Here is a 25939-nt window from a genome sequence, read left to right on the forward strand (position 1 = left end):
TGTGTGTTTGTTTTCTGGCACAACCTCCTCTGTCATCTAACTCGCAACTGCAGTTTGTTTCCTGGCTGTGATGCCGCCAAGTGTCGTCCTCTACTTCTGTGGACGTCTGACGGGCGTGAGGAAAGGGGGTCCAGTGGGAGTGAAGAGTTGACAAAAACAGCCGGAGGGGAGCCTGCAGGGTGACGCTGCCTCTTACTGGGAAAGTCTAACAAGACATTTGTTGATGCTTTCTCTCTCGTGTGTGTGTGTGTGTGTGTGTGTGTGTGTGTGTGTGTGTGTGTGTGGATGATGTCAGCATTTTGAAGCTCCCTGGCTTTGCCATGGCCTTGTTATTGTCATGCATGAGATGGCGGCCATGTTGCCAGTGTAATTAGCGCCTTGGGTCCCCCCCTTGCACCTGCTAACTCTCAGGTGACGTCCACACTCAGCAGGCCAACCTTAAAGCCTTCATACTGTTGCACACGCTGCCGGAGCACAAGAGAAGCAGCGAGACCAGAGGCATCAGGACACCATGGCAGCATCGGTGGCCGCTGATAGAGACGTGCAGGACATCCTGAGAGGACATTGGACTCCCACCATGAAGACCAGCAACATGATCCGTGTGTTCATCAGCTCCGCCTTCACAGGTCAGAAAATGTCTCTTACACACACGGTAGATGTCGGCGTGATCATCGTGATGCATTTCTTGTCAGGCTTGCTTTATCTTTGACTTTTTTGCTGTAATTATCACAAAAGAATCTGGGTATGTGACAATGTTATTAGTAAGGTCAGATGTGTTTTGTGAGAAGAGACTGGCCTCCCACATGCATGCAATTGTCCTTGGAACAGATGATTTCTCTTTAGTTCAGGGGTGTCCAAACTTTTTCCACTGAGGGCATCGCAATGAAAAATGAAGACTTGAGGGGGGCCCTAAAGGTTTCAAAACTAATCCAAAATATAAAAACATTTTTTTTACCTTTAGGGCCCCCCTCAAGTTTGGTCCCGGGGACCCAGAAGGGTCTTGGTCATAAAAATGTCAAAAAATAAGTCATATAATATTTTCTTTGAACGCTTAAACCTGGAAATCAACTTCAGATCTGTCGATAACATTTTCTTACATTTTTTAAAATGTTTGAAAAAAAAAATGGAATAAATCTGGATTTACAACCGTGATGATGGCAAGAAGTCTTTTAATCAGGGAGTTAGTTTATGGAACAAACTTGACAATGGAATAAAAGGGGGGTTCAAGGCTTTAAGTTTTATTTGTCACATGATGCAGACTACACCACAGTGAAATGCTTTTTTCCATGCTCTTCACATATTGCGACTAGTTGCAGAATCTAAGACACTAAATACAAACAACTGAATATCTCTGATGTACATTAATTACAAGACAATTAAGTTGCACAATAAGTCACAGAAGTTATGGTAGACGTATCAGTACAAGTAGAAGTACAGGATTCAAATACAGTACCAGTGCAAGATCAAATAGTGTAACAGTATATACAGTATAGGAAGGAACAAATATGAAGGTGTCTACAGTTCTTTGGCAATTGAGTAGTGACAGTAGTATGAACAAAGGTAAGGTAACAGTATGACGTCTTTATACTCTTGTTTTTACATTATTTACAATCATTGAATGAAAAGTATTGTAGTCTGGTAATTACAGTGGTAAATAAAGTGATATTGTGCGTGCGGTTTTGTGCAATTGTGATGAGTGTTAATCAGCGGTGCAGTTGAGCAGTCTGAACAAATACAAACAATGTAAATCTCTTTTTGTATTAAAAAAAAAAGTAAAATAATGATGATGAAAAGATACCAATGTGTAGAATTATTGCTTTCATTGTTGTAAAATGAAAATATGGCTTTGTAGTTGCCAACATTAAATGTCAATTGTTGTACTCGTGAAAATAGGGGGAAGATATCAGGTTTTACCTTCTTTCTGCTCCTTTTCATTCATATTTTACTTTTTTTTTTTTATGTATTAATCAATCCAACAAAACAACACATCATAATGCAATCAAATTCCAAACCCAAACCCGACCCAGCAACACTCAGAATAGCAACAAACAGAGCAATTGAGGACACACAAACATGACACGGTACAATCTAAAAGTAGTGAAACAAAAATGAACATTATCAATATTAGTAACAATTTCAAAATTGCAGTGATTAAAAATCCCTCATTGATATCATCATTAAAAATGTTAATACAAAAAATAATTTAAAAAATGAAGAATGCATCGCATCTCCAAAGCTTGATAACACACTGTGTCCAATATTTTACACAAAGATAAATAAGTCCTATTTTGGTTCATTTAATACTTAAAACACATTTCAATAATGGATCCCATATTCCAATATATGACTCATTATTATCTAAACTAAAAGCAGTTTTTTCTACTGATATCATCTCCATAGCTTGTGTATAGCAGTCATCTATCCAATTTTATAATATTACCCGTTTTGTTATTATGCATATTGAAAGAAATGCATTTTTACTCTTTGATGACGTGCTATTAAATTGATGGAGATCCCCAAGAATACAAGTTTGCAATGTCATTGGGATGTTTATATTAAGGAATGTGATTGCTTCTTTTGTCGTTTTCAACCATAACTCTTTTATTTTCTGACATTCCCACAATAAATGAACAAGAGTTCCTGACACTTGCTACATAACTTGCTATCTACTACACTAATTTAAAACAGCTGAGAAGATGTCAAATACAATCTATTCAATATCTTAAATTGAGTCAGCTTATCTTTAATGTTTCTAAAGGGCCTATTGGCATTTTTCCAAATATCATTCCATGATATGTCTCTTTCATCTCAAATGTTTAAGTCCATCATCCATTTCCTAACACATGCATCATTTGCATTTCTAGTGTGGTGTTCATTTATTATTCCATAATAGTTGAATTAATTTCTTAAATGTATCTTGCTGAAAATGTGCATCTTCCAGTTCATGGCTATTTAAGGACATACTTTCAGAGAATATGCATTTATTTACAGCGTGTTTTAAAGAGACAAAATTTAAAAAAAGATTTCTGGGTACATTATATTGATCAACTAAATCATTGAACGGTTTAAAAGAGTTTTTATTAATAATATGATGAGGTTTAGTAATACCTCTGTCTTTCCATGTTGTCCATTTAACCACATCTTTATTAATTATGATATTAGGATTGTACCAAAGCGGTTGATTGACAGATGTCATTGGGTTGATTCTTATTATTTTCTGACACAGTTTTAGAATGTTAAAGGTGGCTTCTATTGGGCTCTGCCTCAATTCGTTAGGTATCTTTTTAATATAATATAAACTCCCCACATCAATGTCCAAATTCATTAACATATTTTTTTCTGCAGAAGAATGAAATGCGTGGCTTGCTTGTTCACAAGCGAAGGAGATATAATAATGTAAGAAGTTTGGTAATTGTAGTCCTCCTTTATCTTGTGTACAAGACAACCTTAAGTATGAACATCTGGCCTTCTTTCCACACCACATAAAATGTGATATCATTGTGTGTATTTTCTTAAACCAACTTTTATTCATTAGGACAGGCATTATTTTCAGTATATAATTAACTGCTGACAGTATACTCATTTTAACTATGTTCACCCGACCCCAAAGTGATATTTGGAGACGTGACCAGCGTTCCATTTTGTATTCTATCTTATTTTTGAAAAGTTTAAGATTTAGAGCTTTGCTTGTATCAAGGTTTGGTGTAACATGTTTTCCTAGATATATGATTTCTGCATCTTTCCATTGAATTTTGGAGTTCTGAACTTGTGATTTCTTGCAGTGTTTATTAAGTGGTAATATTTCACATTTGTCCCAATGGACCTTATATCCTGATAAACAGCCATATTCAGTGATGACATTATTGAGAGGAGTTAACATGTGACAGGTAGAGAATTATGTTGTCACGATACATCGATAGCTTATTATACTGAGAGCCAATTTTTATACCATGAATATTATTTTCACTTCTTATTTTTGCAGTTAAGGGTTCAATAACCAAATTAGATGATAATCCAGATGCAGGACATCTCTGTTTTACTCCTCTTTTTAACAAAAAAGGTTCTGCAATATGATTGGTTTTGACTGATGCCATGGGCATCTTATAAAGCATCTTAATCAGTTGTATAAAATCATCTCCAAATCTAAATTGACATAATGTGCAAAACATAAATGACCTGTTTCATCTTTTACTTGAATGTTATGTTCCATCCATCCATCCATCCATCCATCCATCCATCCATCCATCCATCCATCCATGTTCTTCCGCTTAGCCGAGGTCGGGTCGCAGGGGCAGCAGTTGATTATTTTTATTTTATTCCTTTGTTTGATTTTTTACGAATGAAAGAAATAAATGACCTGAACTGAGTCTTCTGTAAATCAATAATCCAAGACAACATTGATTTTGATTGGTTATTATATTTTGAGCAATAACAGTTTTAAAGTAAAAAAAAAAGAGCTCTGTGTTATTAGTGTCGATATTGCCATGTTTTCCTGTTACATTTCACCTGTTTGCTCTTTTATGCCACTTTGTGTTTTGTAGTAGTGTTTTTCTATTGTGCGGCGGGCATTAAGACATGAGCTGCGGGCCACGCTGTGGACACCTTTGCTTCTTGACCCTTGCAGTCTGTGGACACCTTTGCTTCTTGACCCTTGCAGTCTGTGGACACCCTTGCTTGACCCTTGCAGTCTGTGGACACCCTTGCTTGACCCTTGCAGTCTGTGGACACCCTTGCTTGACCCTTGCAGTCTGTGGACACCCTTGCTTGACCCTTGCAGTCTGTGGACACCCTTGCTTGACCCTTGCAGTCTGTGGACACCCTTGCTTGACCCTTGCAGTCTGTGGACATCCTTGCTTGACCCTTGCAGTCTGTGGACACCCTTGCTTGACCCTTGCAGTCTGTGGACACCCTTGCTTGACCCTTGCAGTCTGTGGACACCCTTGCTTGACCCTTGCAGTCTGTGGACACCCTTGCTTGACCCTTGCAGTCTGTGGACACCCTTGCTTGACCCTTGCAGTCTGTGGACACCCTTGCTTGACCCTTGCAGTCTGTGGACACCCTTGCTTGACCCTTGCAGTCTGTGGACACCCTTGCTTGACCCTTGCAGTCTGTGGACATCCTTGCTTGACCCTTGCAGTCTGTGGACACCCTTGCTTGACCCTTGCAGTCTGTGGACACCCTTGCTTGACCCTTGCAGTCTGTGGACACCCTTGCTTGACCCTTGCAGTCTGTGGACACCCTTGCTTGACCCTTGCAGTCTGTGGACATCCTTGCTTGACCCTTGCAGTCTGTGGACACCCTTGCTTGACCCTTGCAGTCTGTGGACACCCTTGCTTGACCCTTGCAGTCTGTGGACACCCTTGCTTGACCCTTGCAGTCTGTGGACATCCTTGCTTGACCCTTGCAGTCTGTGGACACCCTTGCTTGACCCTTGCAGTCTGTGGACACCCTTGCTTGACCCTTGCAGTCTGTGGACACCCTTGCTTGACCCTTGCAGTCTGTGGACATCCTTGCTTGACCCTTGCAGTCTGTGGACACCCTTGCTTGACCCTTGCAGTCTGTGGACACCCTTGCTTGACCCTTGCAGTCTGTGGACACCCTTGCTTGACCCTTGCAGTCTGTGGACACCCTTGCTTGACCCTTGCAGTCTGTGACTTGCAGACATGAGCGGCGAGAGGAGGGCTCTCCTGGAGAAAGCATACCCACAAGTCCTCGCTTTTTGCCGCAGCATGGGCTTGGCGTTTGAGGTCAGTCCGCCTCCATCTGGAAGCCACGGTGGTGGGCGTGGCTCATTCAGTGATGTCACTTCCTGTTTAGGTGGTGGACCTGGGCTGGGGGATTGGAAAGGTGACGTCGGGGGAGCACGACATCTGTGAGCTCTCCCTGCGAGAGATCTCCATCAGCAAGAAGAAGTCTGCCGGTCCCGCCTTTGTGGTGAGTGTTGGGGGCGCTCCCCGTGCGTCCCTGCATTTTACTTCCTGTTTGGGTTCCCAAGGCTCTGCTGGGGAACCGCTACGGCCAGCGACCACTTCCTGCTGGGATCCTGCACAAACAGTTTGAGCTGCTTGTGTCGAAACTGGCTAACAAACCCGATGCCGTTAGTCTTCTGACTAACTGGTACATGAGGGACGACAACGCGGTCCCGCCCACCTACTTCCTGCAGCCGGTCACGACTCACTTCCTCCAGTACAGCGACCTCCAGCCTGAGCGTGCAGCGCGGTGTGATGAGGAGGGGGCTTCTTGGCGTGTCATTGAGGCGCGCTTGTTGCAGCACCTGCGATTCGCTGCTGGCGAGGCTGAGGCCGCCGGCGACATCACGGCGAAGGAGCGAAGCGTCTTCTTCACATCGGGTCAGATTACACACACACACACATATATGTACATATACCAAAGTGTATTACAAGGGGGTGGCGCTGTGACCCACCCGGACCACAGCTGGAGAAGAGATATTTTGGATGTTTTTCTAGGAGGGGCTGAGGGATCAAAAGTGGTAAGAAAGAGCGGGCTAACTAATGTGTGGTCCTGTGGTTTGCAGTCACAGAGCAAGAGTTGGAGCACGGCTTGGAGAAGGACGCCGACGGCACCTCGGCCCTGCTCTTTATCCGTGAGGTGCCCCGCTTGGCGAAGGGCGGGCCGAGACGTCTGGCCAGGTTCATGGACGCCACGGGCGACGGGCTGTTGGATGTGGAAGCACAGGGCCTCCTTGCCGGCCTCAAGTCCCGCCTCTACGCCTCGTGCAAGGACATGGTGAACGTGCACTGGGTGGAGCTCAGCAGGGGGGCCATCGAGCCCAGACGCAAGGAGCACGCTCAGTACCTGGACGCCATCAGCCAGCAGTTTGTGTGTCAGATGAAGGCCAGGGTCACGGCGGCACTACAAGTTGTGAAGGGGGGCGGGCCCAGGAAAGTTTGGGGAAGCACGGAAGACACCAAACATGGGCGGCTGGCGGAAGAGGTCAGCCGCCATCTTGCCTTGAGCGGCCAGTTGTGCCGCGGCCTCCACGGTAGGGAGGGGCTTCTGGCCAAGCTGTGCCTGGCCATGTGGGAGGCCACCAATGTCCGTCACGGGCCGCTGGTGGTGCACGGTGCCGCCGGGATGGGTAAGACGGCGCTCTTATGTAAGCTGGCGCAGGAGATGCGCAGCGTGATGGAGGCGCGGGCCACGCTGGTGGTCAGGTTGCTGGGTGCTCGCCATCTCCAGAGAGAAGACATCGACCGTCTCCTCCTCAGTGTCTGCCTCCAGATCTGTCTGGCCTGTGCTCTGGCCCCGCCCACCTCGCTGAGCACGCACCAGGAAATAGTCAGCTTCTTTCAAGAAGTTTTGCTCTCGGTTTCCCAACAGGGCGGCGTGCTGCTGGTGGTCTTGGATGGCGTGGACCAACTGTGCGAGCGCCATGGCGCCCTCTGCTGGCTGCCCCGAGAGCTGCCGCCCAACGTCCACCTTGTCATCTCCATGGACACCAACAGCGAGGCCTTCGTGGCCGCGCGCTTCAAGCTCAACTCTGTGGAACCTTTCTTCCAAGTGGACCGTCTGACGCGCGAAGACGGCCGACGCGTCATGGAGTCGCAGCTCAGCGCGTGCCAGCGAACTTTGACCCCCGAGCAGGCCGGCGCCGCACTGCAGTGTTTCCACTCCACGGGGTGTCCCGTTCACCTCCGACTTATTGTGTCTGCCGCTAAACGCTGGACGTCCTCCACCCCGCTGACGCGGCTTTGCTTGGGCGCCAACGCACAGGAAATGATGGCGGAGCTTTTCCTCATGCTGGAAGAGAAACACGGCAGAGAGATGGTGGGCGGGGCGTTGGGCTACATCGCACTAGCCAGGTGAGTTTTGTCAATCTGGCCACGCCCATAATGTGTCTCGGTCACTCATTAGCATAAATCAATGGTTCTCAAACTTTTCACTGCATACCACCTCTGAAAACACGCTAACCACCATCATGACAACATTAAATACAGTAGTGTAGTAGACCTAAGTATTCATTAAGTACCACCATCATGACAACATTAAATACAGTAGTGTAGTAGACCTAAGTATTCATTAAGTACCACCATCATGACAACATTAAATACAGTAGTGTAGTAGACCTAAGTATTCATTAAGTACCACCATCATGACAACATTAAATACAGTAGTGTAGTAGACCTAAGTATTCATTAAGTACCACCATCATGACAACATTAAATACAGTAGTGTAGTATACCTAAGTATTCATTAAGTACCACCATCATGACAACATTAAATACAGTAGTGTAGTAGACCTAAGTATTCATTAAGTACCACCATCATGACAACATTAAATACAGTATTGTAGTAGACCTAATTATTCATTAAAAGCCAGGTAGGTTTTTTATTTGATACGTATATTATTTTGGCCACTAACCTTACGCACAGTTTGAACAGTCACACTGTGTTTGAATATTTAATGAAGTGATTCAGTGTAGCACAGTTTGAGAATCACTGACACGACAAACAAGTCTTTTGTTCTCAGTTGAGTGGTGGTAATGCTAATGTTAGCCTAGCCTGTTTGGTAATGCTAATGCTGAGAGCCTTAAAAGCGGTGACATCATCATGTGACCAAAGGGAAGGCCTACTGGAGGCGGAGCTACGTGACATCATGTCGCTGGACAATGATGTCATCAGCGAGGTGTACAAGTTTTCCCTCCCCCAGACGCCCGCCCTGATTCGGTTTCCCCCCATGCTGTGGTCCCGCCTCCAAAGGGACCTGGAGGACCACCTGGAAGAGCGATGGACGTGTGGCGTGGCCGCCATCGCCTTCAGGGAGCGGTGATGACGGCTTTTTTTAAGCATTACATCAGATGTCTCCTCAAAGACCTAATCTTGTCTCTGATGCAATCAGGCGTCTGTTGGAGGCGGTGTCAGCACGCTACCTGACCATGGAGCGCAGGGGGCGGAGCTTGACCATCATGGCCGAGTACTTTCAGGGAGTGTGGTGTGGCAAACTGAAGCCGGTGGCTCTCCCGGGCCTGACGCTGCTGGTCGCCGACAGAAAGGTACGGAGTTGAGGAGGCTGGCGTTGGATCTCTCACCTGATTGGCTGTGGCATGTGTCAGGTCCCGCCCCAGCCGCTGTGGTTTACTCCACAATTAGCCAACGTCAGGAAGCTTCAGGAGTTGCCGTACCACCTGCTGCACGCCGGCCTGTGGGAGGAGCTACGTCGGGACGTCATCGGTGGGTCCTTGTCAGAACTGAGAAAGACAACCACTTCCTGTGTGGTGGAATGGTCCCAAACTCAACTGGCGACAAAGTGGTTTTAGTACAAAAGTTTTATTTACCCATTAATCAAAATAGTACAAGTTGGATTAAATTGCCCCTGCAGACAGATACTGTCCTCCAGAGGATGCAGAATCAAACGAAAAACATGCAAATCATCTCCCTTTTATCTGACTCCTCATGGGTCAAGCTGGAGTTGTTTTGCCACTGCTGGCCCCAGCACAATCCTGGATCTGCTGGTCATAACAAGCATTCATCACATCTCTAGGACTGCTTGGCGCGACCCAAATTCAACTTTCCCTTGCATTTTGCTTCCCAGTGATTCAGAGATAGACTTTCTTTTTTGGACTTAAACAGACACAAAATATGGTATAAAGTCAGAAATTCCACTACACCTGTTTGTCACTTCCTGTGTGCCTCAGGCAGCGCCGAGTGGCTTTTCTGTAAGAGCGCCGTGATGGGCGTGTCCAGTGTCATCCAGGACTTGGACCAGTGCTCCCTCTACATGGATTGCACCGAGACCCGCCTCCTGCGGGACGCTCTGGTCCTCATGGAGCCCGGTCTGGACTTCCTGGGCGGTCACGTGGGTCCGTTCCATCAAGCTCCCGCCCGTGTCTCCACGCCGGCTGACATTTTCTTCTCCCTCCTACCCTAGGGGCGTCGCACTTGTACACGGAGCTGCTGGCGCGACTGCGGCACTTAGCCACGCCCTTCCCTTCGCTGATTGGCCGACTGTGCAGCCAGTGTGAGGAGTGCCTGCTGACGTCTTCCGAGCCCGTCCTCATCCCCAAGTGCAGCTTCCTGCCGCCGCCAGGGGGGGCGCTGCAGCACACGCTGGCGGGCCTGCGAGGAGGTCAGAGGTCACAGCATTGCCGCTGTCACGCCCAATTTCTTCCCCCTACAAACACCTCCCCCCCCATTTACTTCAGGGGTCATGATTAATACAGACATTTTGCTAACGCTATATTATAAATAAAAAAATAAATAAATAAAACTATTTACAAACACAAACTATGGGATGACGTAAGAGGAAACGTGACCCCGGAAGTAAATGGGTCATCCCGTAGCTTGTTTGTAATAAAGCATTAACAAAACATCTGTATTTTTATAATATACCATTATATTTTTATAATATAGCGTTAACAAAACATCTGTATTTTTATAATATAGTGTTATATTTTTATAATATACCATTATATTTTTATAATATAGCGTTAACAAAACGTCCGTATTAATCATGACCCCGGAAGTAAATGGGGGAGGTTTTTGTAAGGGGGAAGAAATTAGGCGTGACCCCGCCCTGCACTTGCATCACTCCCTCGCTGTGTCTTCAGGTGTGGTCTGCGTGGACCTCAGCGTGGAGGCGGAGCTTCTAGTCGCCGGTTCAGACGAAGGCGCGGTGGCGGTCTGGAGCCTCGCTGATGGACATCTTGAACGCACTCTGAGCGCGCACACGGGTTGGTGGAAGCCAAATCACGCCATCTTCCTTAAAGGCCTACTGACCCCCACTACTAGTCACATAGTTTATAATTCAATGATGAAATATTAACATTGCAACACATGACAATACGCCCGCTTTACTTTACTAAATTGCAATTTTAAAATTTCCGGGGAGTTTCATCTTGAAAACGTGGTGTAATGATGACGTGTACGCAAGACATCACAGGTTTTTAGGAAGTATGAGCGCTGCACACACACACAGCTAAAAGTCCTCTCTTCTCATCGCATAATTACACAGTATTCTGGACATCTGTGTTGCTGAATCTTTTGCAATTTGTTCAATTAATATTGGAGAAGTCAAAGTAGCAAGATGGAGTTTGGAAGCTTTAGCCTTTAGCCACACAAACACACGGTGATTCCTTGTTTAAAATTCCTGGAGGTGAAACTTTACTATGGATCAGAGCGGTCAAGCCAACATGGATCCCGACCACATGTCAACCAGCAGGTTTCGGTGAGAAAATTGTGATAAAAAGTCACTTCTTACCGGAGATCAGCTGAGCTTGTGCCGTCCATAAAGCTGCCGTCGACTTCCTTGAGACACTGCGCGTCAAGACACCAGTGGACACACACCCCTCCGACTATCAGGTACTATTAAACTCACTAAAACACTAGCAACACAATAGGAAGATAAGGGATTTCCCAGAATTATCCTAGTAAATGTGTCTAAAAACATCTGAATCTGTCCCAATGCAATCGCGTTTGTTTTTTTAACTTGATTTTTTTTTCTCCTAGTCCGTCGCTATCAATATCCTCAAACACGAATCTTTCATCCTCGCTCAAATTAATGGGGAAATTGTCGTTTTCTCGGTCCGAATTGCACTTTTTGTTGGAGGCTCCCATTAAAAACCATGTGAATATGTGAGGAGTCATCAAACATGTGACGTCATCGTCTGCGACTTCCTGTACAGGCAGGGCTTTTCTTTTAGCACCGAAAGTTGCAAACTTTATCGTGGATGTTCTCTACTAAATCCTTTCAGCAAAAATATGGGGAAATGATGAAGTATGACGTATAGAATGGAGCTGCTATCCCCGCTTAAATAAGAAGATCTCATTTCAGTAGGACTTTAAGCAGTAAACAAACTTTGCTCCCGCAGCGGCCATCTTGTCACTGAAGCTGATCCAAAGCCCCGCCCACTGCCTCTCATTGGGTGCTGATGGCTCTTTGAAGAGGTGGAGCCTGACAAGCGGCCAACAATTGCTCTGCGTTCAAGAGGCGTGGCCTGTAGACCACACCCCCTCACCAGTCCACTTGCACCTGTGTGGTCAGCTGATCTTCGCCTACAACAGGACGCATGTAAGACACAGTCTCCGCCTCCTCCTCCTCCGCCTCCACCTCCCCCTCCCCCTCCCCCCGTGCAGGTGTCCATGTTGACGTCAGACGGCGTGCCCACGCTCCCGCTCGCCGCCCATGAAGGCTCGCTGTGTCTGGGAATTCTGGAGGATTCCGTGATGGTCCTGTCCCAGTCGGGCCAGGTGAGAATATTGGGGCCTGGAGGCGGGGCTTCAGGTGTGGCCATCCAGCTGGAAGAGTGGGGGCGGACTTTGACGGCTGTCAACAGCGTCACACTCCCCGAGCGAGGACAAGTCTTCCTGCTTTCCTCTCAAGGCTTTCTCTACCAGGTGTGTTCTCCTGCGCTCAGGTGACACGCCCTCATCCTCAACATGTGACTCTAGATCTCCAGGTCGGGGAAGCACTCGCGTGTCCACTTTCCTCTTCGGCCATCTTTGTTTTCTGTCACTGCTGATGAGAAAATCCTCTTAGCGGGTAAAGTTAGCACTGAAGCTAATGGAAGCGTCTTAGCTTGCTGTAAAACGTGTGTCATGTGATCTCACAGGAAGTGATGTCACCTTGAGCCTCTTCAACATCCACATTGACTCCATCCATAGTTTTCTCCAACTCAAACATGACGCCGACGTCCTGTGTGCTCGCGTCTCGTCCGACGCACGACTCATCGCCACCGGCGCCGTCGACCAGCTCATACGAGTGTGACGCCGCACACGCGCACTCTTTTGACTTTGTCTTGGATCCAACTCCGCGCGTGTGCGTGTGCGTGTGCGCGTGTGTGTGTCTGTGCGTGTGCGTGTGCGTGTGTGCGTGTGTGTGTGTGTGTCTCTCTCAGGTGTGGTCGCTGACCACCGGAGCCTTGCTGGACGTTTTTTGCGGTTCCGAGGCTCCGATCACGCGTGTCCTTTTCTACGAGCGCTTCCTTGTGTCCACGTGTGCAGCTGCCTCCTGCCTGCACGTGTGGGCTGTCAATCACCACAAGCCTCCCGCCCACATCCCCGCAGGCTCCGCCCACGTGGCCGTCACTAAAGACGCAGAGCAGGTGTTTTACGTGAGCGGCCATCGACCCTCGCAAGTGGTGAGCTGGAACAACAACACAGGTGTGTCACACTTTTATTGGCCTGCTCTTGTTCTCCTAGCGTGTTCTTGTTCTCCTAGTGTGTTCTTGTTTTCCTAGCGTGTTCTTGTTCTCCTAGCGTGTTCTTGTTCTCCTAGCGTGTTCTTGTTCTCCTAGCGTGTTCTTGTTCTCCTAGCGTGTTCTTGTTCTCCTAGCGTGTTCTTGTTCTCCTAGCGTGTTCTTTTTCTCCTAGCTTGTTTTTGTTCTCCTAGCGTGTTGTTGTTGTTGTTCCTAGCGTGTTGTTGTTCGCCTAGCGTGTTGTTGTTCTCCTAGCGTGTTGTTCTCCTAGCGTGTTCTTATTCTCCTAGCGTGTTGTTGTTCTCCTAGCGTGTTGTTGACCTAGCGTGTTGTTGTTCTCCTAGCGTGTTCTTGTTCTCCTAGTGTGTTGTTGTTGTTGTTCTCCTAGCGTATTGTTGTTCTCCTAGCGTGTTGTTGTTCTCCTAGCGTGTTGTTGACCTCCTAGCGTGTTGTTGTTCTCCTAGCGTGTTCTTGTTCTCATAGCGTGTTCTTGTTCTCCTAGCGGGTTTTTGTTCTCCTAGCGTGTTTTTGTTCTCCTAGCGTGTTGTAGTTCTCCTAGCGTGTTGTTGTTCTCCTAGCGTGTTGTTGTTCTCCTAGCGTGTTCTTGTTCTCCTAGCGTGTTCTTGTTCTCCTAGTGTGTTCTTGTTCTCCTAGCGTGTTGTTCGCCTAGCGTGTTGTTGTTCTCCTAGCGTGTTGTTCTCCTAGCGTGTTGTTGTTCTCCTAGCGTGTTGTTGACCTAGCATGTTGTTGTTCTCCTAGCGTGTTGTTGTTCTCCTAGCGTGTTGTTGTTCTCCTAGCGTGTTCTTGTTCTCCTAGCGTGTTCTTGTTCTCCTAGTGTGTTCTTGTTCTCCTAGCGTGTTCTTGTTCTCCTAGTGTGTTCTTGTTCTCCTAGCGTGTTCTTGTTCTCCTAGTGTGTTCTTGTTCTCCTAGCGTGTTCTTGTTCTCCTAGCGTGTTCTTGTTCTCCTAGCGTGTTCTTGTTCTCCTAGTGTGTTCTTGTTCTCCTAGCGTGTTCTTGTTCTCCTAGCGTGTTCTTGTTCTCCTAGCGTGTTCTTGTTCTCCTAGCGTGTTCTTGTTCTCCTAGCGTGTTCTTGTTCTCCTAGCGTGTTCTTGTTCTCCTAGCGTGTTCTTTTTCTCCTAGCTTGTTTTTGTTCTCCTAGCGTGTTGTTGTTGTTCCTAGCGTGTTGTTGTTCTCCTAGCATGTTGTTGTTCTCCTAGCGTGTTGTTCTCCTAGCGTGTTGTTGTTCTCCTAGCGTGTTGTTCTCCTAGCGTGTTGTTGACCTAGCGTGTTGTTGTTCTCCTAGCGTGTTGTTGTTCTCCTAGCATGTTGTTGTTCTCCTAGCGTGTTGTTCTCCTAGCGTGTTGTTGTTCTCCTAGCGTGTTGTTCTCCTAGCGTGTTGTTGTTCTCCTAGCGTGTTGTTAACCTCCTAGCGTGTTGTTGTTCTCCTAGCGTGTTCTTGTTCTCATAGCGTGTTCTTGTTCTCCTAGCGTGTTTTTGTTCTCCTAGCGTGTTTTTGTTCTCCTAGCGTGTTGTAGTTCTCCTAGCGTGTTGTTGTTCTCCTAGCGTGTTCTTGTTCTCCTAGCGTGTTCTTGTTCTCCTAGCGTGTTCTTGTTCTCCTAGCGTGTTCTTGTTCTCCTAGCGTGTTCTTGTTCTCCTAGCTTGTTTTTGTTCTCCTAGCGTGTTGTTGTTGTTGTTCCTAGCGTGTTGTTGTTCTCCTAGCATGTTGTTGTTCTCCTAGCGTGTTGTTCTCCTAGCGTGTTGTTCTCCTAGCGTGTTGTTCTCCTAGCGTGTTCTTGTTCTCCTAGCGTGTTGTTGACCTAGCGTGTTGTTGTTCTCCTAGCGTGTTGTTGTTCTCCTAGCGTGTTGTTGTTCTTGTTCTCCTAGCGTGTTTTTGTTCTCCTAGTGTGTTGTTGTTGTTGTTCTCCTAGCGTGTTGTTGACCTCCTAGCGTGTTGTTAACCTCCTAGCGTGTTGTTGTTCTCCTAGCGTGTTCTTGTTCTCATAGCGTGTTCTTGTTCTCCTAGCGTGTTTTTGTTCTCCTAGCGTGTTTTTGTTCTCCTAGCGTGTTGTAGTTCTCCTAGCGTGTTGTTGTTCTCCTAGCGTGTTGTTGTTCTCCTAGCGTGTTCTTGTTCTCCTAGCGTGTTCTTGTTCTCCTAGTGTGTTCTTGTTCTCCTAGCGTGTTGTTCGCCTAGCGTGTTGTTGTTCTCCTAGCGTGTTGTTCTCCTAGCGTGTTCTTGTTCTCCTAGCGTGTTGTTGTTCTCCTAGCGTGTTGTTGACCTAGCGTGTTGTTGTTCTCCTAGCGTGTTGTTGTTCTTGTTCTCCTAGCGTGTTCTTGTTCTCCTAGCGTGTTTTTGTTCTCCTAGTGTGTTGTTGTTGTTGTTCTCCTAGCGTATTGTTGTTCTCCTAGCGTGTTGTTGTTCTCCTAGCGTGTTGTTGACCTCCTAGCGTGTTGTTGACCTCCTAGCGTGTTGTTGTTCTCCTAGCGTGTTCTTGTTCTCATAGCGTGTTCTTGTTCTCCTAGCGTGTTTTTGTTCTCCTAGCGTGTTTTTGTTCTCCTAGCGTGTTGTAGTTCTCCTAGCGTGTTGTTGTTCTCCTAGCGTGTTCTTGTTCTCCTAGCGTGTTCTTGTTCTCCTAGTGTGTTCTTGTTCTCCTAGCGTGTTGTTGTTGTTCCTAGCGTGTTCTTGTTCTCCTAGCGTGTTCTCCTAGCGTGTTCTTGTTCTCCTAGCGTGTTGTTGTTCTCCTAGCGTGTTGTTGACCTAGCGTGTTGTTGTTCTCCTAGCGTGTTGTTGTTCTCCTAGCGTGTTGTTGTTCTTGTTCTCCTAGCGTGTTCTTGTTCTCCTAGCGTGTTTTTGTTCTCCTAGTGTGTTGTTGTTGTTGTTCTCCTAGTGTGTTCTTGTTCTCCTAGCGTGTTCTTGTTCTCCTAGCGTGTTCTTGTTCTCCTAGCGTGTTCTTGTTCTCCTAGCGTGTTCTTGTTCTCCTAGCGTGTTCTTGTTCTCCTAGCATGTTCTTGTTCTCCTAGCGTGTTGTTAACCTCCTAGCGTGTTGTTGTTCTCCTAGCGTGTTGTTGTTCTCCTAGCGTGTTCTTGTTCTCCTAGCGTGTTGTTAACCTCCCAGCGTGTTGTTGTTCTCCTAGCGTGTTCTTTTTCTCCTAGCTTGTTTTTGTTCTCCTAGCGTGTTGTTGTTGTTGTTCCTAGCGTGTTGTTGTTCGCCTAGCGTGTTGTTGTTCTCCTAGCGTGTTGTTCTCCTAGCGTGTTCTTGTTCTCCTAGCGTGTTGTTGTTCTCCTAGCGTGTTGTTGACCTAGCGTGTTGTTGTTCTCCTAGCGTGTTGTTGTTCTCCTAGCGTGTTGTTGTTCTTGTTCTCCTAGCGTGTTCTTGTTCTCCTAGCTGTTTTTGTTCTCCTAGCGTGTTTTTGTTGTTGTTCTCCTAGCGTGTTCTTGTTCTCCTAGCGTGTTGTTGTTCTCCTAGCGTGTTGTTGACCTCCTAGCGTGTTGTTGTTCTCCTAGCGTGTTGTTGACATCCTAGCGTGTTGTTGTTCTCCTAGCGTGTTGTTGTTCTCCTAGCGTGTTCTTGTTCTCCTAGCGTGTTCTTGTTCTCCTAGCGTGTTCTTGTTCTCCTAGCGTTTTCTTGTTTCCTAGCGTGTTGTTGTTCTCCTAGCGTGTTGTTGTTCTCCTAGCGTGTTGTTCTCCTAGCGTGTTCTTGTTCTCCTAGCGTGTTCTTGTTCTCCTAGCGTGTTGTTGTTCTCCTAGTGTGTTGTCGTTCTCCAAGCGTGTTGTTGACCTCCTAGCGTGTTCTTGTTCTCCTAGTGTGTTGTTGACCTCCTAGCGTGTTGTTCCCCTAGCGTGTTCTTGTTCTCCTATCATGTTTTTGTTCTCCTAGCGTGTTGTAGTTCTCCTAGCGTGTTCTTGTTCTCCTAGCGTGTTTTTGTTCTCCTAGCGTGTTGTAGTTCTCCTAGCGTGTTGTAGTTCTCCTAGCGTGTTCTTGTTCTCCTAGCGTGTTCTTGTTCTCCTAGTGTGTTCTTGTTCTCCTAGCGTGTTCTTGTTCTCCTAGCGTGTTCTTGTTCTCCTAGCGTGTTGTTGACTTCCAAGCGTGTTGTTGTTCTCCTAGCGTGTTGTTGACCTCCTAGCGTGTTCTTGTTCTCCTAGCGTGTTCTTGTTTTCCTAGCGTTTTCTTGTTCTCCTAGCGTGTTGTTGTTCTCCTAGCGTGTTGTTGTTCTCCTGGCGTGTTCTTGTTCTCCTGGCGTGTTCTTGTTCTCCTAGCGTGTTGTTGTTCTCCTAGCGTGTTGTTGACCTCCTAACGTGTTGTTGTTCTCCTAGCGTGTTCTTGTTCTCCTAGCTTGTTTTTATTCTCCTAGAGTGTTGTTGTTCTCCTAGCTTGTTGTTATTCTCCTAGCGTGTTCTTGTTCTCCTAGCATGTTGTTGTTCTCCTAGCGTGTTCTTGTTCTCCTAGCGTGTTGTTGTTGTTGTTCCTAGCGTGTTGTTGTTTGCCTAGCGTGTTGTTGTTCTCCTAGCGTGTTCTTGTTCTCCTAGCGTGTTCTTGTTCTCCTAGCGTGTTGTTGTTGTTGTTCTCCTAGCGTGTTCTTGTTCTCCTAGCGTGTTGTTGTTCTCCTAGCGTGTTGTTGACCTCCTAGCGTGTTGTTGTTCTCCTAGCGTGTTGTTGACATCCTAGCGTGTTGTTGTTCTCCTAGCGTGTTGTTGTTCTCCTAGCGTGTTTTTGTTCTCCTAGCGTGTTGTTGTTCTCCTAGTGTGTTCTTTGTTCTCCTAGCGTGTTCTTTTTCTCCTAGCGTGTTGTTGTTTTCCTAGCGTGTTCTTGTTCTCCTAGCGTGTTCTTGTTCTCCTAGCGTGTTGTTGTTATTCTCCTAGCGTGTTGTTGGCATCCTAGCGTGGTGTTGTTCTCCTAGCGTGTTGTTGTTCTCCTAGCGTGTTGTTCTCCCAGCGTGTTATTCTCCTAGCGTGTTGTTGTTCGCCTAGCGTGTTGTTGTTCTCCTAGCGTGTTGTTGTTCTCCTGGCGTGTTCTTGTTTTCCTGGCGTGTTCTTGTTCTCCTAGCGTGTTGTTCTCCTCCTAGCGTGTTGTTGTTCTCCTAGCGTGTTGTTGACCTCATAGCGTGTTGTTCTTGTTCTCCTAGCGTGTTCTTGTTCTCCTTGCGTGTTGTTCTCCTTGCGTGTTGTTCTCCTTGCGTGTTCTCCTAGCGTGTTCTTGTTCTCCTAGCGTGTTGTTGTTCTCCTAGCGTGTTCTTGTTCTCCTAGCATGTTCTTGTTCTCCTAGCGTGTTTTTGTTCTCCTAGCGTGTTTTTGTTCTCCTAGCGTGTTTTTGTTCTCCTAGCGTGTTGTAGTTCTCCTAGCGTGTTGTTGTTCTCCTAGCGTGTTCTTGTTCTCCTAGCGTGTTCTTGTTCTCCTAGCGTGTTTTTGTTCTCCTAGTGTGTTCTTGTTGTTGTTCTCCTAGCGTGTTGTTCTCCTAGCGTATTGTTGTTCTCCTAGCGTGTTGTTGTTCTCCTAGCGTGTTGTTGACCTCCTAGCGTGTTGTTGACCTCCTAGCGTGTTGTTGTTCTCCTAGCGTGTTCTTGTTCTCATAGCGTGTTCTTGTTCTCCTAGCGTGTTTTGGTTCTCCTAGCGTGTTTTTGTTCTCCTAGCGTGTTTTTGTTCTCCTAGCGTGTTTTTGTTCTCCTAGCGTGTTTTTGTTCTCCTAGCGTGTTGTAGTTCTCCTAGCGTGTTGTTGTTCTCCTAGCGTGTTCTTGTTCTCCTAGCGTGTTCTTGTTCTCCTAGCGTGTTCTTGTTCTCCTAGTGTGTTCTTGTTCTCCTAGCGTGTTCTTGTTCTCCTAGCGTGTCCTTGTTCTCCTAGCGAGTTGTTCTCCTAGCATGTTGTTGTTCTCCTAGCATGTTGTTGTTCTCCTAGCGTGTTCTTGTTCTCCTAGCGTGTTCTTGTTCGCCTAGCGTGTTCTTGTTCTCCTAGCGTGTTGTTGTTCTCCTAGCGTGTTCTTGTTCTCCTAGCGTGTTCTTGTTCTCCTAGCGTGTTCTTGATCTCCTAGCGTGTTGTTGTTCTCCTAGCGTGTTCTTGTTCTCCTAGCGTGTTCTTTTTCTCCTAGCTTGTTTTTGTTCTCCTAGCGTGTTGTTGTTCTCCTAGCGTGTTGTTGTTCTCCTAGCGTGTTGTTGTTCTCCTAGCGTGTTCTTGTTCTCCTAGCATGTTGTTGTTCTCCTAGCATGTTCTTGTTCTCCTAGCGTGTTGTTGTTGTTGTTCCTAGCGTGTTGTTGTTCGCCTAGCGTGTTGTTGTTCTCCTAGCGAGTTGTTCTCCTAGCGTGTTGTTGTTCTCCTAGCGTGTTGTTGTTCTCCTAGCGTGTTGTTGTTCTCCTAGCGTGTTCTTGTTCTCCTAGCGTGTTCTTTTTCTCCTAGCTTGTTTTTGTTCTCCTAGCGTGTTGTTGTTCTCCTAGCGTGTTGTTGTTCTCCTAGCGTGTTCTTGTTCTCCTAGCGTGTTGTTGTTCTCCTAGCGTGTTCTTGTTCTCCTAGCATGTTCTTGTTCTCCTAGCGTGTTGTTGTTGTTTCTAGCGTGTTGTTGTTCACCTAGCGTGTTGTTGTTCTCCTAGCGAGTTGTTCTCCTAGCGAGTTGTTCTCCTAGCGTGTTGTTGTTCTCCTAGCGTGTTGTTGTTCTCCTAGCGTGTTGTTGTTCACCTAGCGTGTTGTTGTTCTCCTAGCGAGTTTTTCTCCTAGCGTGTTGTTCTCCTAGCTTGTTGTTGTTCCCCTAGCGTGTTCTTGTTCTCCTAGCATGTTGTTGTTCTCCTAGCGTGTTGTTGTTGTTGTTCCTAGCGTGTTGTTGTTCGCCTAACGTGTTGTTGTTCTCCTAGCGAGTTGTTGTTCCCCTAGCGTGTTCTTGTTCTCCTAGCGTGTTGTTGTTCTCCTAGCGTGTTGTTGTTGTTGTTCCTAGCGTGTTGTTGTTCGCCTAACGTGTTGTTGTTCTCCTAGCGAGTTGTTCTCCTAGCGTGTTGTTGTTCTCCTAGCGTGTTGTTGTTCTCCTAGCGTGTTGTTGTTCTCCTAGCGTGTTGTTGTTCTCCTAGCGTGTTGTTGACCTCCTAGCATGTTGTTGTTCTCCTAGTGTGTTGTTGTTCTCCTAGCGTGTTGTTGACATCCTAGCGTGTTGTTGTTCTCCTAGCGTGTTCTTGTTCTCCTAGCGTGTTCTTGTTCTCCTAGCGTGTTCTTGTTCTCCTAGCGTTTTCTTGTTTCCTAGCGTGTTCTTGTTCTCCTAGCGTGTTGTTGTTCTCCTAGCGTGTTGTTCTCCTAGCGTGTTCTTGTTCTCCTAGCGTGTTCTTGTTCTCCTAGCGTGTTGTTGTTCTCCTAGTGTGTTGTCGTTCTCCTAGCGTGTTGTTGACCTCCTAGCGTGTTCTTGTTCTCCTAGTGTGTTGTTGACCTCCTAGCGTGTTGTTGTTCTCCTAGCGTGTTCTTGTTCTCCTTTCATGTTTTTGTTCTCCTAGCGTGTTGTAGTTCTCCTAGCGTGTTCTTGTTCTCCTAGCGTGTTTTTGTTCTCCTAGCGTGTTGTAGTTCTCCTAGCGTGTTGTAGTTCTCCTAGCGTGTTCTTGTTCTCCTAGCGTGTTCTTGTTCTCCTAGTGTGTTCTTGTTCTCCTAGCGTGTTCTTGTTTTCCTAGCGTGTTCTTGTTCTCCTAGCGTGTTGTTGTTCTCCTAGCGTGTTGTTCTCCTGGCGTGTTCTTGTTCTCCTAGCGTGTTCTTGTTCTCCTAGCGTGTTCTTGTTCTCCTAGCTTGTTTTTATTCTCCTAGAGTGTTGTTGTTCTCCTAGCTTGTTGTTGTTCTCCTAGCGTGTTCTTGTTCTCCTAGCATGTTGTTGTTCTCCTAGCGTGTTCTTGTTCTCCTAGCGTGTTCTTGTTCTCCTAGCGTGTTCTTGTTCTCCTAGCGTGTTCTTGTTCTCCTAGCGTGTTCTTGTTCTCCTAGCGTGTTCTTTTTCTCCTAGCTTGTTTTTGTTCTCCTAGCGTGTTGTTGACCTCCTAGCGTGTTGTTGTTCTCCTAGCGTGTTGTTGACATCCTAGCGTGTTGTTGTTCTCCTAGCGTGTTGTTCTCCTAGCGTGTTTTTGTTCTCCTAGCGTGTTGTTCTCCTAGTGTGTTCTTTGTTCTCCTAGCGTGTTCTTTTTCTCCTAGCGTGTTGTTGTTGTTCTCCTAGCGTGTTCTTGTTCTCCTAGCGTGTTGTTGTTGTTATTCTCCTAGCGTGTTGTTGGCATCCTAGCGTGGTGTTGTTCTCCTAGCGTGTTGTTGTTCTCCTAGCGTGTTGTTCTCCCAGCGTGTTATTCTCCTAGCGTGTTGTTGTTCGCCTAGCGTGTTGTTGTTCTCCTAGCGTGTTGTTGTTCTCCTAGCGTTTTGTTGTTCTCCTAGCGTGTTCTTGTTCTCCTAGCGTGTTGTTGTTCTCCTGGCGTGTTCTTGTTTTCCTGGCGTGTTCTTGTTCTCCTAGCGTGTTGTTCTCCTCCTAGCGTGTTGTTGTTCTCCTAGCGTGTTGTTGACCTCATAGCGTGTTGTTCTTGTTCTCCTAGTTTGTTCTTGTTCTCCTTGCGTGTTGTTCTCCTTGCGTGTTGTTCTCCTTGCGTGTTGTTCTCCTAGCGTGTTCTTGTTCTCCTAGCGTGTTGTTGTTCTCCTAGCGTGTTGTTGTTCTCCTAGCATGTTCTTGTTCTCCTAGCGTGTTGTTGTTGTTGTTCCTAGCGTGTTGTTGTTCGCCTAGCTTGTTGTTGTTCGCCTAGCGTGTTGTTGTTCTCCTAGCGTGTTTTTCTCCTAGCGTGTTCTTGTTCTCCTAGCGTGTTGTTGTTCTCCTAGCGTGTTGTTGACCTAGCGTGTTGTTGTTCTCCTAGCGTGTTGTTGACATCCTAGCGTGTTGTTGTTCTCCTAGCGTGTTCTTGTTCTCCTAGCGTGTTCTTGTTCTCCTAGCGTGTTCTTGTTCTCGTAGCGTGTTGTTCTCCTCCTAGCGTGTTGTTGTTCTCCTAGCGTGTTGTTGTTGACCTCCTAGCGTGTTGTTGTTGTTCTCCTAGCGTGTTGTTGTTGTTCTCCTAGCGTGTTCTTGTTCCCCCAGCGTGTTGTTGTTCTCCTAGCGTGTTGTTGTTCTCCTAGCGTGTTCTTGTTCTCCTAGCATGTTCTTGTTCTCCTTGCGTGTTGTTCTCCTAGCGTGTTGTTGTTCTCCTAGCGTGTTGTTGTTCTCCTAGCGTGTTGTTGTTCCTAGCGTGTTGTTGTTCGCCTAGCGTGTTATTGTTCTCCTAGCGTGTTGTTCTCCTCGCGTGTTGTTGTTCTCCTAGCGTGTTGTTGTCCTAGCGTGTTCTTGTTCTCCTAGCGTGTTGTTGTTCTCCTAGCGTGTTGTTGACCTCCTAGCGTGTTGTTGTTCTCCTAGCGTGTTGTTGACCTCCTAGCGTTTTGTTGTTCTCCTAGCGTGTTCTTGTTCTCCTAGCGTGTTGTAGTTCTCCTAGCGTGTTCTTGTTCTCCTAGCGTGTTCTTGTTCTCCTAGCGTGTTGTTGTTCTCCTAGCGTGTTCTTGTTCTCCTAGCGTGTTCTTGTTCTCCTAGCGTGTTCTTGTTCTCCTAGCGTTTTGTTGTTCTCCTAGCGTGTTGTTGTTTTCCTAGCGTGCTGTTGACCTCCTAGCGTGTTGTTGACCTCCTAGCGTGTTGTTGTTCTCGTAGCGTGTTGTTGTTCTCGTAGCGTGTTGTTGTTGTTCTCCTAGCGTGTTGTTCTCCTAGCGTGTTCTTGTTCTCCTAGCGTGTTCTTGTTTTCCTAGCGTTTTCTTGTTCTCCTAGCGTGTTGTTGTTCTCCTAGCGTGTTGTTGATCTCCTAGCGTGTTGTTGATCTCCTAGCGTGTTCTTGTTCTCCTTGCGTGATGTTGTTCTCCTAGCGTGTTCTTGTTCTCCTTGCGTGATGTTGTTCTCCTAGCGTGTTCTTGTTCTCCTAGCGTGTTGTTGTTCTCCTAGCGTGTTGTTGTTCTCCTAGCGTGTTGTTTTTCTCCTAGTGTGTTCTTGTTCTCCTAGCGTGTTCTTGTTCTCCTAGCGTGTTGTTGTTCTTCTCGCGTGTTGTTGACCTCCTAGCGTGTTGTTGTTCTCCTAGCGTGTTGTTGTTTTCCTAGCGTGTTCTTGTTCTCCTAGCGTGTTGTTGTTCTCCTAGCGTGTTGTTGTTTGCCTAGCGTGTTATTGTTTTCCTAGCGTGTTGTTGTTGTTGGCCTCCTAGCGTGTTGTTGGCCTCCTAGCGTGTTGTTCTCCTAGCGTGTTGTTGTTCTCCTAGCGTGTTCTCCTAGCGTGTTGTTGTTCGCTTAGCGTGTTGTTGTTCTCCTAGCGTGTTGTTGGCCTCCTAGCGTGTTGTTGTTCTCCTAGCGTGTTGTTTTCCTAGCGTGTTCTTGTTCTCCTAGCGTGTTCTTGTTCTCCTAGCGTGTTGTTGTTGTTGGCCTCCTAGCGTGTTGATGTTCTCCCAGCGTGTTGTTGTTCTAGCGTGTTCTTGTTCTCCTTGCGTGTTGTTGACCTCCTATCGTGTTGTTGTTCTCCTAGCGTGTTGTTGTTCTCCTAGTGTGTTGTTGTTCTCCTAACGTGTTGTTGTTCTCCTAGCGTGTTGTTGTTTTCCTAGCGTGTTGTTGGCCTCTTAGCGTGTTGTTGGCGTTTTAGCGTGTTGTTGGTGTGTTACTGTGTTGATGCGTGTATTGATCGCATGCCGCTGCATTTTTGGCCTGATTGCGTGTGGACAACGCAGCAACTAACATGTCAACCATGCCAACTCATCAACAACATACAAATAACATGTCAACAATGCAGCAATACAATGTTTACATGTTGTTGTGAATTAGCATGTTGTTGAGGAGTTAGCATATAGTTGAGTTAGCATGTTGGTGAGTTAGAATGTTGTTGGGGACGGCGTGGCGCAGTGGGAGAGTGGCCGTGCGCAACCCGAGGGTCACTGGTTCAAATCCCACCTAGTACCAACCTCGTCACGTCCGTTGTGTCCTGAGCAAGACACTTCACCCTTGCTCCTGATGGGTGCTGGTTGGCGCCTTGCATGGCAGCTCCCTCCATCAGTGTGTGAATGTGTGTGTGAATGGGTAAATGTGGAAGTAGTGTCAAAGCGCTTTGAGTACCTTGAAGGTAGAAAAGCGCTATACAAGTACAACCCATTTATTTATTTATTTATTTAATAAGTCAGTGTGTTGTTGACAAGTTAGCTTGTTGTTGATGAGGTAGCGTGCGGTTGAGTTAAGTTAGAATGTTGTTAATAAGTCAGTGTGTTGTTGACAAGTTAGCATGTTGTTGATGAGGTAGCGTGCGGTTGAGTTAAGTTAGAATGTTGTTAATAAGTCAGTGTGTTGTTGACAAGTTAGCATGTTGTTGATGAGGTAGCGTGCGGTTGAGTTAAGTTAGAATGTTGTTAATAAGTCAGTGTGTTGTTGACAAGTTAGCATGTTGTTGATGAGGTAGCGTGCGGTTGAGTTAAGTTAGAATGTTGTTAATAAGTCAGTGTGTTGTTGACAAGTTAGCATGTTGTTGATGAGGTAGCGTGCGGTTGAGTTAAGTTAGAATGTTGTTAATGAGTCAGTGTGTTGACAAGTTAGCATGTTGTTGATGAGGTAGCGTGTGGTTGAGTTAAGTTAGAATGTAGTTAATGAGTCAGTGTGTTGACAAGTTAGCATGTTGTTGATGAGGTAGCGTGCAGTTTAGTTAAGTTAGCATGTTGTTAATGAGTCAGTGTGTTGTTGACAAGTTAGCATGTTGTTGATGAGGTAGCGTGCGGTTGAGTTAAGTTAGAATGTTGTTAATGAGTCAGTGTGTTGACAAGTTAGCATGTTGTTGATGAGGTAGCGTGCAGTTTAGTTAAGTTAGCATGTTGTTAATGAGCCAGTGTGTTGTTGACAAGTTAGCATGTTGTTAGTGAGTCAGTGTGTTGACAAGTTAGCATGTTGTTAATGAGTCAGTGTGTTGTTGACAAGTTAGCATGTTGTTAATGAGCCAGTGTGTTGTTGACAAGTTAGCATGTTGTTAGTGAGTCAGTGTGTTGACAAGTTAGCATGTTGTTAATGAGCCAGTGTGTTGTTGACAAGTTAGCATGTTGTTAGTGAGTCAGTGTGTTGTTGACATGTTAGCATGTTGTTAATGAGTCAGTGTGTTGACAAGTTAGCATGTTGTTAATGAGTCAGTGTGTTGTTGACAAGTTAGCATGTTGTTAGTGAGTCAGTGTGTTGACAAGTTAGCATGTTGTTAATGAGTCAGTGTGTTGTTGACATGTTAGCATGTTGTTAATGAGTCAGTGTGTTGTTGACAAGTTAGCATGTTGTTAGTGAGTCAGTGTGTTGACAAGTTAGCATGTTGTTAATGAGCCAGTGTGTTGTTGACAAGTTAGCATGTTGTTAGTGAGTCAGTGTGTTGACAAGTTAGCATGTTGTTAATGAGTCAGTGTGTTGTTGACATGTTAGCATGTTGTTAGTGAGTCAGTGTGTTGACAAGTTAGCATGTTGTTAGTGAGTCAGTGTGTTGACAAGTTAGCATGTTGTTAATGAGTCAGTGTGTTGTTGACATGTTAGCATGTTGTTAGTGAGTCAGTGTGTTGTTGACATGTTAGCATGTTGTTAATGAGTACGTGTTGTTGACAAGTTAGCATGTTGTTAATGAGTCAGTGTGTTGTTGACAAGTTAGCATGTTGTTAATGAGTCAGTGTGTTGTTGACATGTTAGCATGTTGTTAGTGAGTCAGTGTGTTGACAAGTTAGCATGTTGTTAGTGAGTCAGTGTGTTGACAAGTTAGCATGTTGTTAATGAGTCAGTGTGTTGTTGACATGTTAGCATGTTGTTAGTG

At 46.2% G+C, this 25939-nt stretch overlaps 1 protein-coding gene across 3 annotated transcripts in view; it reads left to right on the forward strand.

Moving 5' to 3' along the window:
• The first annotated feature begins 17 nt into the window (after positions 1–17).
• The window catches only part of LOC133543859 (NACHT domain- and WD repeat-containing protein 1-like), a 35812-nt gene continuing 9890 nt past the window's right edge, over positions 18–25939 (forward strand). Inside the window, exons 1-17 of one of the 3 annotated variants that reach the window (XM_061888711.1) lie at positions 31–179; positions 429–626; positions 5662–5747; positions 5818–5934; positions 5996–6350; positions 6536–7823; positions 8584–8787; positions 8861–9014; positions 9075–9192; positions 9657–9821; positions 9890–10087; positions 10569–10691; positions 11829–12028; positions 12094–12354; positions 12409–12499; positions 12570–12718; positions 12855–13119. In XM_061888711.1, the coding sequence (XP_061744695.1) occupies positions 512–626; positions 5662–5747; positions 5818–5934; positions 5996–6350; positions 6536–7823; positions 8584–8787; positions 8861–9014; positions 9075–9192; positions 9657–9821; positions 9890–10087; positions 10569–10691; positions 11829–12028; positions 12094–12354; positions 12409–12499; positions 12570–12718; positions 12855–13119 (3889 nt within the window). In that variant the 5' untranslated portion in view covers positions 31–179; positions 429–511. Of the gene's footprint in view, positions 627–5661; positions 5748–5817; positions 5935–5995; positions 6351–6535; positions 7824–8583; positions 8788–8860; positions 9015–9074; positions 9193–9656; positions 9822–9889; positions 10088–10568; positions 10692–11828; positions 12029–12093; positions 12355–12408; positions 12500–12569; positions 12719–12854; positions 13120–25939 lie in introns of all 3 variants that reach the window. The other 2 variants (XM_061888710.1, XM_061888709.1) reach the window with 2 other exon arrangements.

Source organism: Nerophis ophidion, linkage group LG26, assembly GCF_033978795.1.
Source record: "Nerophis ophidion isolate RoL-2023_Sa linkage group LG26, RoL_Noph_v1.0, whole genome shotgun sequence".
NCBI classification, from domain to species: Eukaryota; Metazoa; Chordata; class Actinopteri; order Syngnathiformes; family Syngnathidae; genus Nerophis; species Nerophis ophidion.